General features: G+C 38.3%; 1 protein-coding gene across 1 annotated transcript in view; it reads left to right on the forward strand.

Annotated features, from left to right (window-relative positions):
* Positions 1-14099, forward strand: part of LOC122976244 — a 1153509-nt gene that overhangs the window by 1088111 nt on the left and 51299 nt on the right. The window contains exons 39-41 of the mRNA XM_044344621.1: positions 242-277; positions 5405-5833; positions 6010-6435. Coding sequence (XP_044200556.1) covers positions 242-277; positions 5405-5833; positions 6010-6435 — 891 coding nt within the window. The remainder of the gene's footprint in view (positions 1-241; positions 278-5404; positions 5834-6009; positions 6436-14099) is intronic.

Consider the following 14099-nt stretch of genomic DNA (forward strand, 5'->3'; position numbering starts at 1 on the left):
GACTATGATGAACACAGCTGTAAATATGCAGTGATTTAACACACAGGATTGGTGTTTGTGTTGTGAGGCAGTGATAGTTCACATATTATTTGTAGCCTTTCCTGATTAATGAAGTGTTTTAAATTTAATTTAATTTTATACAGGACAGTCATGTACAAGATAGAGTCCATCAGTAGTGTGTGTTTGTAGTTATGTAGCTGAGATCAAACCCTCACAAAATGTTTCCTTCTTATTGTTCCAGTTTTCCTCGACGGTCAGATCCTGATAAAGAAATCAGGTTCTTGGTAATCATGATTATTTTGGTCAATATTGAGATCAGGATTATTTAACACAATTACTTTTTGACTCTCTTTTTTGCTGATTGTCAATGCCGATACATGCACATATTTCTTTCCACCTGGCTGAGGAGACTATTACACATGCAATCGTAGATTGTACTAATGATGGAGAAAGACAATACAGTTGTGCTCATAAGTCTACAAACCTTGTCAGAAGCTGTAAGATATGTACCATTCATAGTGTCTATAGTTGTGACCATAAAGTTCAATGTTGGTCTCATCACTCCAAATAACTTTGTTCCAGAAGTTTTGAGGCTTGTGTAGTTTTGAGGCTTATATCCTTTCCTGGTAAATGAAGTGTTGTAATTTAATTTTATATATCTCAGGGCTCGAGTAAGTCACATGACTTTAGTGAACATTTAAGGAGTTGTGTTTCACAATGAGACAACTCACTGTTAGTTTTAATGTTAAGGTAATGTGTTCCACTGATCAGTCCACATAAACATTACATCACGGTGTATAAGATCAGAGATGTCATACTTCTTTATTCCACTCACCTACAATATACTTACTCCTAAATTACCCAGAGTTCCTTTGGGCAGAAAGTCAAAGCTCTTACAGAGTACTGCTCATCTACTATTAGCTGAGACACGTTTACTCCATCCAGCTCCTGGTTTGTTTTTAACATGAACAGTTTTGTTACTTTGAGGCTGTTTTCATCAGTCATCCATCAACTCAGTAAAACATAAACAGAGACTCAGCTATAATGATTTGTTCCAACAAGCTCCAGAAATGTAAACAACAGAGAGCATCAGTTCTTTCTCAGGACCAGTGATGTTCTTTTTAACTGTGATTATACAAATGTCAGCCATGAAGCAGTAGTTTCCTGCATTAAAGAATAACCACACATGACAGTTCCCCTCTCAGTACCTCAGTGTGTTCATGTTGGATTTATGAGTCATCTTAAGACATTTTTAAAGTGGTTGACATTTGGAGTACTGAATCATAAAGAGATTTGGTCATGAAATGTGATCAGTCATAGATGCTGGATGTGAGGCTCGTTGATTGGCTACTCTGACTCTAATACATCCAATAAATAAACTGTAAGTGAGTATGAAGTTTGAGTGATGAATGATCCAGAGGAGTGAATGAGAGTTTTACTGAAGTGATTTATTATCAGTAATGAAAATACACTGCTGGTCATCAGGATGTGGTAAGTTCACCAAAGGACATCCTAAATATTTCACACTAGTTCTCTATGAAGTTTCATAGAGTTTTACAGAATGGTGGATGTTAAAACTTGTGGTCCAGTATTCAAGGCTTTGGAGCTAATTGATTCATAAATGATTTGGGTAACGTGTTTCTTTCCACCAGCCTGTTGGTTCAGGAGTGATATTGCCTGACTTTCCTGGTTCCTTTAACATTTTGTGAAGAATTTTAGTCAGTAAATGCCTTTTAAAATCTATGTACAGCCCAGCCTGTTAAAAGCTTTGCTGCTTTAATTTCAGACTGATTTTTCTGTATTATTGTCATTAATGAGTATTTGTTGACTTTTAGCAGATACACTCTATATCACTAATGCACAGCTCTCTTTGTGTCACTGACATCAGATCATAACCAAATGTTTTCTTCTCGTTCCAGTTTATCTCCCAGATTTAAATCCTCAGATAGAACCTGGTTCTGGATGAATCTGTTCTGTGCAGCAGCAGAGAGAGAACAGCAGACAGGAGAGAAGATACTGAAGCTGTTATCATCAGTGTGCAGTTATGATAATGAGGAAGATTTCCTTCTGGATATGTACTCTCAGGTGAAGGATTATGAAACTGAAACAGACAGGAGAGTCCTTCCAGCATTACAGTCGGTTTTCCAGTCACCTACAGTCTGGTCCATAAACCTGTCAGAGATAAAGGTCTCCATCCTGCTGGAAGTGCTGATACTCCAATCAGAGAAGAAAGAAGTGAAGCTGACAGGCTGCTCAGAAGAAGAGAGTGAAGTGAGGAGTTTCCTACAGTGTCTGCCTTATATCTCACAGCTCAGGTAAGTCCAAAAAACACTGCAGACCAGTGTAGTGATCATAATATTCACAGGGAACATGGGTTGAAAGTATATGAAATATGTTGTCAGATAAGTTGCTTTCCTAGTTTTTGGGAACCTCAGGGACTCTGATATTAAAAGATTTACACACACAAAAGAGTCAAACCACCTTCTCTCAGATATATGGTAGTTTATTTATAATGCTTGTACACATAAAGAACAGAGAGAAATATGAAAATGTGATGAATTCTTAAATATGGGACATTGAAATGATAACCACATATTTTAATTAAGGGTTAAATTACTTATAATAGTATTGGCAACTTAATAAGTTCATTGTTCACAAATAAAAACAAAATGTTCATAAATGAACAAAAACAAGTACTGCTACATTTACACAACTGTAAAGAATAGTCATTGCATTTTTACCTCATGATTAGTTATTTTTTTACTGACTTTGATAAAAATTTCCACCAACTCTATAGTGAGCAGCAAATTAAGATTTCAGACACTTATGAATGAACATTTTGTGTCTCCACTGACAGATGTAATGTAGCAGAACAGTAATTTATACGTCTTCCATCTCAGAGGTAAAGCATGCTGGGATGATATTTTAACTACTGTACATGATGTGGACTCTAGATTTAGTTGTTTCACTATTTATATTCATATATTCTACTAGGGCTGCTCGATTATGGCAAAAATCATAATCAGGATTATTTTGGTCAATATTGAGATCAGGATTATTTAACACAATTACTTTTTGACTCTCATTTTTGCTGATTGTCAATGCCGATACATGCACATATTTCTTTCCACCTGGCTGAGGAGACTATTACACATGCAATCATAGATTATACTAATGATGGAGAAAGACAATACAGTTGTGCTCATAAGTCTACAAACCTTGTCAGAAGCTGTAAGATATGTACCATTCATAGTGTCTATAGTTGTGACCATAAAGTTCAATGTTGGTCTCATCACTCCAAATAACTTTGTTCCAGAAGTTTTGAGGCTTTTGTAGTTGATGTTTGGCATATTGTTAGCAGGCTGTTTTGTGGCGTTGGCACAGTAACAGCTTTTTTCTGGAAATTTGACCATGCAGCCCATTTTTGTTCAAGTACCTCCTTATTGTTCAGCTTGAAACAGAAACATGCAACTTTCAGCTGAAGTTGCATGTGGGTTTTTCTTTGCAACCTGAACAATTTTTCTGGCAATTGTGGCTGAAATCTTTGTTGGTCTACCTGACTGTGGCTTGGTATCAACAGAACCCTTCATTTTCCACTTCTTTATCAGAGCTTGAACACTACTGATTGGCATTTTCAAATCTTTGGATATCTTTTTATGTCCTTTTACTGCTTTATAAAGTTGAACTCCCTTTTCTCGTAGGTCCTTTGACAGTTCTTTTGCTTTCCTCATGGCTCAGTATCCAGTAAAGTCAGAGCAGCCCTGGATGAAATGTGCAGGGGTCTCTCAAGAGCTGAGAAACTCATTGACTATTTATACACAGACACTAATTACAATCAAACAAGTCACAGGTGTGGAAACTTACCCTTCATATCCATTTAAACCTGTGTGTGTCAACTTGTGTGTATATTATCAGGTCAAACATTCAAGGGTATGTAAACTTTTGATCAGGGCCATTTTGGTGATTTCAGTTATAATTATGATGTAAAAAGGGCAAATATAATTATATGAAAATAAATGGCTTCACCTGACCACTATCATTAAATAAAACTAAAGTTTACAGCATGATCAGTCATTTTTCCCAAAATATGGCCGATATTTCACAAATTCTAGCAGGGTGTGTAAACTAATGAGCACAACTGTATATGAGGGAAGAACTTAGGAAGACTGGAGTTCAGGAGCTCAGCGTTAAAACTTTAATGAAGCTGCCAATTGGGTGGAGCAGTAGTTTTCTTTGACTTTATTAGACAGCCAGGATTAATGTGTAGGATTTAATCTTTGGTCCGCAGTCCGAAGCAGAGGGAGGAGGTAATGCACCTCATACGCTGGTTGCCAACCGCTGTTATAAACCAAAAAGAAGAAGAAGAAAACGTTTTTTCAAACAGAGTGGTACATCCTGTCAGCCGAGGGGTTTCCTATCTGTGCAGCCGAACACCGCAGCACCTCCACGGACTGTTCCATCCCGACGGTCCCGGTGTTTCCTCCGCAGGCTCCACTTCACTCAGCTGTCCGACAGATCCGCTGCCTTTCCCACTTTAACCTGAATAACAAACCGGGACTCGGTGCCCCGGTTGGATACAAACGGAGAGCCGGGGCTAGCAGGGAGGCTAGCGGAGCGTTAGCCGCAGCATGACCGGAGGGAAGCACAGCCAGCTAGCCTCCCTGCTAGCCCCGGCTCTCCCTTTGTATCCAACCGGAGCACCGAGCCCCGGTTTCACTACCGGCAGATTCACTCTCTACAGTGGGCGAGGAAATGAAACCAATGAATCAATAAGTACAAACACTGTTGATTTCTTCCCGTGGAGCCGACATACAAACTATTTAGGTTCAGTAAATGTCAGCTGTCAGTCAGCCTGGTGAAGCAGGTTAGTCTGTGGACAGAGACGCTCAAAGCCTGTCGGAGGCGTTTAGGGGCGAAAGCGCACCGCTGTAAAGGAAAGAGGTTTGTTAGATTTGCAACACAAGACAAAACGAGAGCATCATTACGAAATGACAATAATAAACAATAATCATTTTATCTCGATTATCTCGTTTTCATAATCGTTGGAAGCCAAAATCGTAATGAAAATATAATTAGATTAATCGCAGAGCCCCATATTCTACATATATTTTACATTTGAATTACTTCAAGTGAATATAACCTGTAGGTAGCAAATATGCAGTGATTTCACACACAGGATTGGTGTTGGTGTTGTGAGGCAGTATTTGTTCAAAAATTATTTATATCCTTTCCTGATTATTGAAGTGTTTTAATTTAATTTTATACAGGACAGTCATGTACAAGATAGAGTCCATCAGTAGTGTGTGTTTGTAGTTATGTAGCTGAGATCAAATCCTCACAAAATGTTTCCTTCTTATTGTTCCAGTTTTCCTCCTGACTGGTCATCTTATTCTAAAGGAATCAGGTTCTTGGGGAATCTGTTCTGTGCAGCAGCAGAGAGAGAACAGCAGACAGGAGAGAAGATACTGGAGCTGTTATCATCAGTGTACAGTTATGAAACATTCCCTTTTAAAGACAGAAACATGGATGAGGATGAGGATGAGAATGATGATGATGAGAAGCAACATCAGTGTCATTCCCTCCTGGATCTTTACGCCCAGGTGAAGGACCATGAAACTAAAACAGACAGGAGAGTCCTTCCAGCATTACAGTCAGTTTTCCAGTCACCTTCTACAATCTGGTTCATAAACGTGTCAGAGATAAAGGTCTCCATCCTGCTGGAAGTGCTGAAACTCCAATCAGAGAAGAAAGAAGTGAAGCTGACAGGCTGCTCAGATGAAGAGAGTGAAGTGAGGAGTTTCCTACAGTGTCTGCCTTATATCTCAGAGCTCAGGTAAGTCAGACCAATACTGCAGACCAGTATTTATATCCTTTCCTGATTAATGAAGTGTTTTAATTTAATTTTATACAGGACATCCATGTACAAGATAGAGTCCATCAGTAGTGTGTGTTTGTAGTTATGTTGCTGAGATCAAATCCTCACAAAATGTTTCCTTCTTATTGTTCCAGTTTTCCTCGACGGTCAGGTCCTGATGAAGAAATCAGGTTCTTGGTGAATCTGTTCTGTGCAGCAGCAGAGAGAGAAGAGCAGACAGGAGAGAAGATACTGGAGCTGTTATCATCAGTGTGCAGTTATGAAACATTCCCTCTTAAAGAGAGAAACATAGAATATCAGAGTCATTTCCTACTGGATCTGTACTCTCAGATGAAGGACTATGAAACTAAAACAGACAGGAGAGTCCTTCCAGCATTACAGTCAGTTTTCCAGTCACCTTCAGTCTGGTTCATAAACCTGTCAGAGATAGAGGTCTCCATCCTACTGGAAGTGCTGAAACTCCAATCAGAGAAGAAAGAAGTGAAGCTGACAGGCTGCTCAGATGAAGAGAGTGAAGTGAGGAGTTTCCTACAGTGTCTGCCTTATATCTCAGGGCTCAGGTAAGTCAGACTAATACTGTATTTTTACAAATACCACATGGTTTATTTCAGAAATGGTAAAGATAAATGAACTTTTCAGTTCAGTCATCATTTAACAACATACTGTCTTTACTGACTGTTTCCTCCTGCTGTATGTTCTTGTTCTGAATTTCATCTTTGATGAAAGACATCAGACATTAGATGGTTTGTAATGCAGTTTGTCTTCTACTCTTGTACGTTTGCTTTGCTGTTTTCACAATTCATTCATAATATTGTGTTGTAGCTGTGATCCAGAGTTCTTCCAGAGTGTGTGTTCATCCATCTCTGTGAGATCCAGAGAGGAGACCCAGCAGCTGGTCTCTCTGCTGCAGCTCCTGGGGTTCAACCTGCTGTTAACAGGAGAGTTAGGCAGTGAAACCTGCAGGTCTGCAGGGAGAGTTCTCAGACTTTGTGGCTCTGAAGTGAATCTCATCCTCACACCCAGAATGATGTCTGTCAGAGAAACCTCACTCCTCTTTAGACGTACAACACAACTACACAGTCTGAAGTACGTATTCATGTAATTACTGTCTCACTTCTTTTAACACTAGTTATCTTCTGTCCAATTTAAATGATCAATTAGAGGTTTTCATCACATATTTCAGGACATCTGTTCTTCATTTTCAGACTGTCCAACAACACGGCCTTGAGACTGTTTGGATGGATAAGAAGAGGGAGAGTGGCCTGTCTGGCTGTTGATGAGCTTTCTCTTGTCACTAAGACAACCCAACTATCAGAACGAGTATTGTTGAAGATTGTCAGTAGTTTGGCATCTGTGCTGAGACACTGGTCAGTCAGACGGTTAGACCTGACTGAGCTCAGCATCTTTGCTCAGGGTCTCACTTCACTGCTGCTTCACGATGGCCCTCTAACAATCAAGTAAAGTCTTTCCTCAGCCTTATGAACACACACTAATTAATGAAAATGTCTAATGTATTAATACTTACCTTTTCTAAAACATATTTATTATGAAATGTGCAGACTGAATGAAGAGAGTTTGCAGCAGCTACCGGCCCTCCTCCATGAAATCCAGGATGAGGACTTGACCTGTTCCTTCTTCAGTAAGGTTGGTGGAGACCTGACCTCCTGCTGTCTGAACTGGGAGGTTCTTCAGTATCTGCTGCAGCAGTCGTCAGCTCAGACCATCACTGTGAACCTGAGGAAGAACTGCTTCTTACAGGAGAGAATCACACATCTGCTTCCCTTTCTGGACAGGATTGTATTCAAAAGGTTGTCAAACTGTTTTTCCCCTTTTATTGGACATAGACATAAAGTTGTTTTCCATTTAATAATTTGTAAATGTTCTGTTATGGCTTCTGTTTCATCATCAGTTTGTTCATTGTTTGACCAGACAGAGTGTTATTGGTAAATACACTGTATGCTTTCAGGCCCAGTCCCAGCTTTGTGTTGACTGCCATCAGAGAGATCTATAAAGCTCAAACCCGTCACATGATACCCAGTTTACTGAGGTCATTGAATCATGTGATCAACCTGACCTGCAGAGAGCTGGACTCGGTGGACTGTGCTGCTCTGCTCTTCATCCTTCAACACAGTGACAGAGTTAAAGTAAACCTGCAGTGGACCTCCATACCAACAGAGGAAATAGAGTCCATCCTCTTTACACTGGACAAAGTCTCTCAACTCAGGTCAGACATTAGTGCTCATTTCTTAACGCTGTAGCTGTATCAGTACTCTCTAACACACAGGATATCATTTATCCATCACTGATAGCGTACTGGGAGAGCACCTTAGATGTTAGAGGATACAGATGAGATAGATTACATACCTCCTATGATTGATGTATAAGACTCAGGGTGTCTTCAGAGGGCTCTGCTGTAAGCTCTAGCATCCAAAATCTGCCTTCAGTCTCTTATTGAACACTTTGCAGTACTGTTGGTTCGGTCTTTACTTATTTCATTACACAGCAGAGTAACATCACACCTATCAACCATATTTATTTCAGTGTTATGGTGGTAATAATACTTGGCAGATTTGCTTAAACGCTCCAATAAATGAATCATTTAAAGTATCTTTGGAGACACCAAGATACTTGCAGTACACTGCTTTATTTTGGGAAACGTCTCATTCCCTGTAGACTAAACTAGGTTGTAACCAGAAGTAACCAAGTTGCTTTTACTTACTTGTAAACCTGCTCAATAACACTGTTGAGTATTTGGACTCTTTTTTATTTCATGATTAATTTCAGACTAGTATATGGTGTTGAAATCAGTCATGATAACACTGCACTCTTTAATATCCTATATCATTATTTGTGTGGAATATTTGTGAGTCTGCTAGTTATATTGGTATCTGAACAATGAAGTGATATGATTGTATTATTTGTGTATAATTTGTTAACTTTCTTACATTTCTGAATCATTTCTGCTACCAGTGTTGACAGGAATCTGTTGCTGAGGTTCCTCCACTGCTGTGCTGCCTCTGACGCCCAGCAGGGGGCAGCATCAGGCCTGCTCAGGACTCTACAGCACAGGCTGGATCTGTCCTGCTCCTCCTGTGTGGAGCTGACAGAGGAGGATAAGACTGAGCCTCTGAGTCTGACCTTTGCTGACTGCAGGGCCGTCTCCACCATCCTGAGACACAGCAGCCGTGACACACAGCTGGACCTGAGAGACTGTGAGGTGGAAGACAGCAGTCTGGACCTGCTGTTTCCTGTCCTAGACAGAGTCCGTCTCCGGTAGGGAAGAATAACCTAAACCAGAGAAGAAACTTGTTCACAGTAATGTTTCTGCATGGTAACAGTCTGCTCTTTGCTTTGTTTGTCCTGTTCAGAGCCAGTAAAGCTGTCCTCCTCCAGCTGGTGTCCCTGGTTCCTGGGAGCAGTGACAGGGACACAGTGAGACGAGGAGAGTCCCTGTTTAGAGCCCTGGGTGGAGAGCTGGACCTCAGTCACACCACACTGGATCAGAGGGCCTGTGAAGGTTTGGCCCGGATGCTGGACTTCTCTGACGGGCTGACAGAGCTGGACCTCAGTCACTGTCAGCTCACTGACCAGCTGCTGCTCACACTCATCACACATCTGCACAAAGTCCAAGTCCTGGAGTGAGTGTCAGACTGTACAGATACATGTGTTCATGTCACAAATATGTATATAATGCTGTGTCGGCTCTAGTCTAGTCGTGGCGGAGGTAGTAACTCACAAAAACATATTGCTGACCACAACTGACAGATGGAGTTGGTGTGAGATTCAAAGCAGACCATAAGTTTAATGAGCTGAGAGGATCACAAGACGGCTTTCCTGAAGAAAAATGTTCCTTCTTAGGGAGGCAGAAAGAGACAGTAACCCTGCTGACAGCTTACAGCACCCCAAGTTTATTATAGAGTTCCCCAAATACACTTTCAAGAGGAGATGATGTTGAATTTAGATTTCAGGAGAGACTGAAGTTGCTGTCAGTGTGTATATGAGAAGACAATTATATCTGTATAGTTAGAGGTTTGGTTTGATTTAATTCTTTTATAAAGCAACTGACACATAACACACTTTTTCACATATTCACAAAGAAAACAATTAAATGAAATAAAACATGCAGAAACACAAAACCAACAAAATAAATCAAACTACAAACAGTATATAAGACTATTAAAGTGTTAAAAATAAAACTGAAGAGTGATAAAAACACCAAAAGTCATTTCCATAGTGGTCCTGCTGACACACATCATGACAACAAACACTGCTGCGCCTCGTCTACATTACTGACTGATTGCTGACAGATTTAATTATAGTAGCTACTCATTGTACTAATTGTACATATTTACTAAAATATTAAATACATTCACCATCTCTCCTCTTATCATTTATTTAAAGAAAATGTTTTTATACCTGTTGTTTACAGAACTTTGTACTACAGTAAACATACTGTACTTTTATAATACTGTCTTTACCTAATAATAGAATAGTTTACATTTAGTTATCTGGATACATAAACACATAAACTAGTTTGCCATTACTGTGAGTACCATGAGAAGAGCAACAATCTGGCTGCAGATAATCTGTATTCACAGCAGAATTTATTCAGATTCTCCAGAGGAAATGAAGTGTGATGATTTACTTGAAGTAAAAAATATCCTGAGATCTTTGATGGAGTTCATGATGCATCCTGAGGATGATCACTATACTCCAAATTATCTGACTGTTTAAACTTGGAATGGATGTTGAACAGCTCAGCGCTGTGAATTACAGTGTTAGATCATGCAGTAGTGTCAGAAAACTTCAATAATTAATGAAGATACTCAGCTGTGCGATCAAAATGACCGACTGACAGCGTGCACATACCTGCTACTGTATGAAGACGAGAGGTTTTTCACTGACTGAAGAAAAGACATAATCAGGTGGATTTTAGTTTTTATGATCACAGTTTTAGAGGTGTGTGTCTCTTTGTGTTGGTCTGAGCAGACAGAAATGCAAGTCAACATAATCCATTGACAAAGAGAACTTTAGTGTTTCTGCAGTGACGCCCTGACATTTACCTGTACTGCCTACATCAGCCACTGGCTCCATGTTATATAATAATGTACCTTTTGTCCTCACTTTTTCTTTTTTGTTTGTGTGCATGTTACAGTCTGAGTCACAATAAGATCACAGATGCTGCGACACACAGGTTACTCCAGCTGGTCTCCATCAATCCTTCCATTGATGCTGTGCGGTGAGCAAACATTAATTAGTGCACCATTATTCATTAAGAATGTTGTAGTCGTAAGATTACAGAGAAACAATTCATCATCATTCAATCATTCATATTATTGTTGTCTGTATGAGTGACATTTGCTCTCTGTTTTGGTATTTTTCTAGACTCTTCAACAACAACATTGTGGACAGAACTCCCTTTAAGGAAGACAAGCGGTTTGAAATATGGTGAACCAGTCATCAGTGTGGTGGTAACGTGGTGATCAGGGAATAATTGTCTTCTTGTGATCATTGGATGAAAACATGCAAGATGCTGATACAGTATGATAATCATGTAATTCCTGTATTACTGCAGTCCAAGTACAAATACTGTCTTCAGTAGTTTACAATATAGTGACTTTAGGTTTGACATGACGATCTCTGTCTGAAACTGTTTTAGTCTTTTTTTCTTTTTTTTTTCAAATCTAATGATTAAGAAGAAAGTTTATATGGAGGCCAGGATCAGCCAGCAATACTTGATCAAATGTATCTGGAGGTTATGACTCATCTCTTGTTCTTGAGGTACTGTAGATTAATCTTTATGGGGCTGATATTTATGAGTCATCCTGTGATGATTCTCTTCATGTTTACATATCAGATTATTGTGATGTCATCATGATTCAATTATTTTTTTCTGTTGTGGCAAAACAAATAGAGGCCATAAACTATTTATCTTTATGTATTTTTGTGATAACTGTCTCCTGGGATGCTCGTTTTTGCTCCGGCGGAGACGAATGACTTTGATGATATCTTGAAGTATTGATGCAATAAAGGTACGATCAGGAAATACATCAAGATAACTGTAAATTATCTCAAGAATATGATCTTAAAAATGTAAATATAATTTTTACTTGATATTTTAAATGAGTAATTGCAAGAGATAATGTTTATTTTTTATGCCTATTCTTTTATCTTTTTTTAACTATTCCTCATTATAATACCAGATTCGGTGTAAACTGCAAAGCAGACACAGAGACTTTTTATTGTATAAAATACAGGTGAAAATATGTTTTAAACTGATCGCTCTTTATCTTTATGTGTTTTTGTGGTAACTGTCTCCTGAGATGCACATTTTTGCCCAGGCGGAGATGAATGACTGATGATATCTTGAAATATTAATGCAATATTTTGTATATATGTATTTATTGTGACACTGCACAGTGTGAAACATAAATGTTAAAGTTTGATGCACTACAGCAGAGTTAGCTTATAGCTAATTTTCATCTGCAGAAGGTGCGATCAGGAGATACATCAAGATAACGGGAAATTATCTCGAGATTGTGATCTTAAAAATGTAAATATAACTTTATTTAAATTAGTTATTGCAAGAGATAATGTTTATTTTCTCTGCATATTCTCTTATCTTTTTTTAACTCTTTCTCATTAAAATACTAAATTCAGTGTAAATTGTAAAAGCAGACACAGAGACTTTTTATTGTATAAACTTTTGATTGTATAAAACACAGGTGAAAATATGTTTTAAACAGTGACTTTGTGTCAGAAACAGATGTAGTGAGACGACTCTTGATGCAACATTGCAAAAAGAAAAAATGACTTTTTTGTACCTTCAAATAAATTGACTATCCTGAAATATTGTGAAATGTACAAATGGAAATATTAATAAATAACTGATAAAGTCATATGCCTGCAATTTATTTTTCTCACATTATAATTAATCATATAATGCCTTATTTTTATGTGTGTATGTATGACTTATTAGTTATGTAAGTATGAACTGTATGAAAAATCATCTCTACTATTGTAACATGAAAGGTAACAAAATGCAAAGATATTTGTGTATAAAAGTATTATATATGATCAACAAGACATATTCAAGTTGGAGTAGATCAGTAAAATACTAAAAGAACAAATGTCTTTGGATATTTATCAGTATTCTGCACAGATATTTCTGCCTGCAAATCACAAATGATGCTTGACTGTAGATGAATATATTGTATGAACCTTGAGCTTCCAGATGAATTACCAGCCTCTATTTAGGATCAGAATTAAACACTTTTTATTCTCATTCATTCATCATTACATTTATTAACAATAATAAAACCAGTAAGATCTTTTCAAAATATTCTAGTGTGAGAACAAATCCAAAATAAATGTAGCAATGTTTCAGACAGAGTTTTACAAAATGAACTATTTACATCAACATCAGCTTTAAACGTTGTTGTGTAATGTAATGTTAACTGATAACATTTGTGAATAAACTTATACTTCACTTCTCTTTTTAGTGATTTGATATTTAGGTGGTCATATCCATATACTTCCACTTTAATGAATAACAGAGTTTATTAACTGCAACCTGTCTTCACCTTTTATGTTTTACAATAGACGATCTTTGACGCTCAACTGGCTCCAACGTGAGTATTATCAATATTATACCATTAACAAAGAAGGTAGATTCAGAGTCCAGCACAACCAGTATCCAAAACCAGCGCCACACCTCTCTGACACGAGTGTGACGTAACGAGGCTTCGTATGGGGAGGTCACGTGATATTTCGCGTGGTCGAAACATCTTGCCGGGATACTTCTGCTTTGAAAGGTCGATACAGTGCCGAGTAGTCTGCTTCCAGTGTAACATCGTTACCATGTTGCTGCTGTACATGAGACTGTGCGGTTGTATTTATAAAAACTTTGAGCAAACACACAGAGAGAAAGCCTAACCCTCAGTAAGTGATGAAGAACTCAGAGACTGTGCTGCAGGCTACAGGTGAGTGTGAGGAAGAGCGTTACAGGTAGATTATAGTTGCACCCAAACTTTGGAAGGAGTTTCTGTAGGTGAAAACAGTTGTTGGGCAGTTTTTAAGGCTTTTAAAATTAAATTTAAAATCCCACTTCCTCACGATGGCTTGAAAATGTGGTTATTTCTGTCTAGTTTAGCACCTTTTAAACTGTCCTGACTGCACATACGTAGTAATCTAACTTCTCATTTTGTCATTTTAAGAAAGTATA

Source organism: Thunnus albacares, chromosome 24, assembly GCF_914725855.1.
Source record: "Thunnus albacares chromosome 24, fThuAlb1.1, whole genome shotgun sequence".
NCBI classification, from domain to species: Eukaryota; Metazoa; Chordata; class Actinopteri; order Scombriformes; family Scombridae; genus Thunnus; species Thunnus albacares.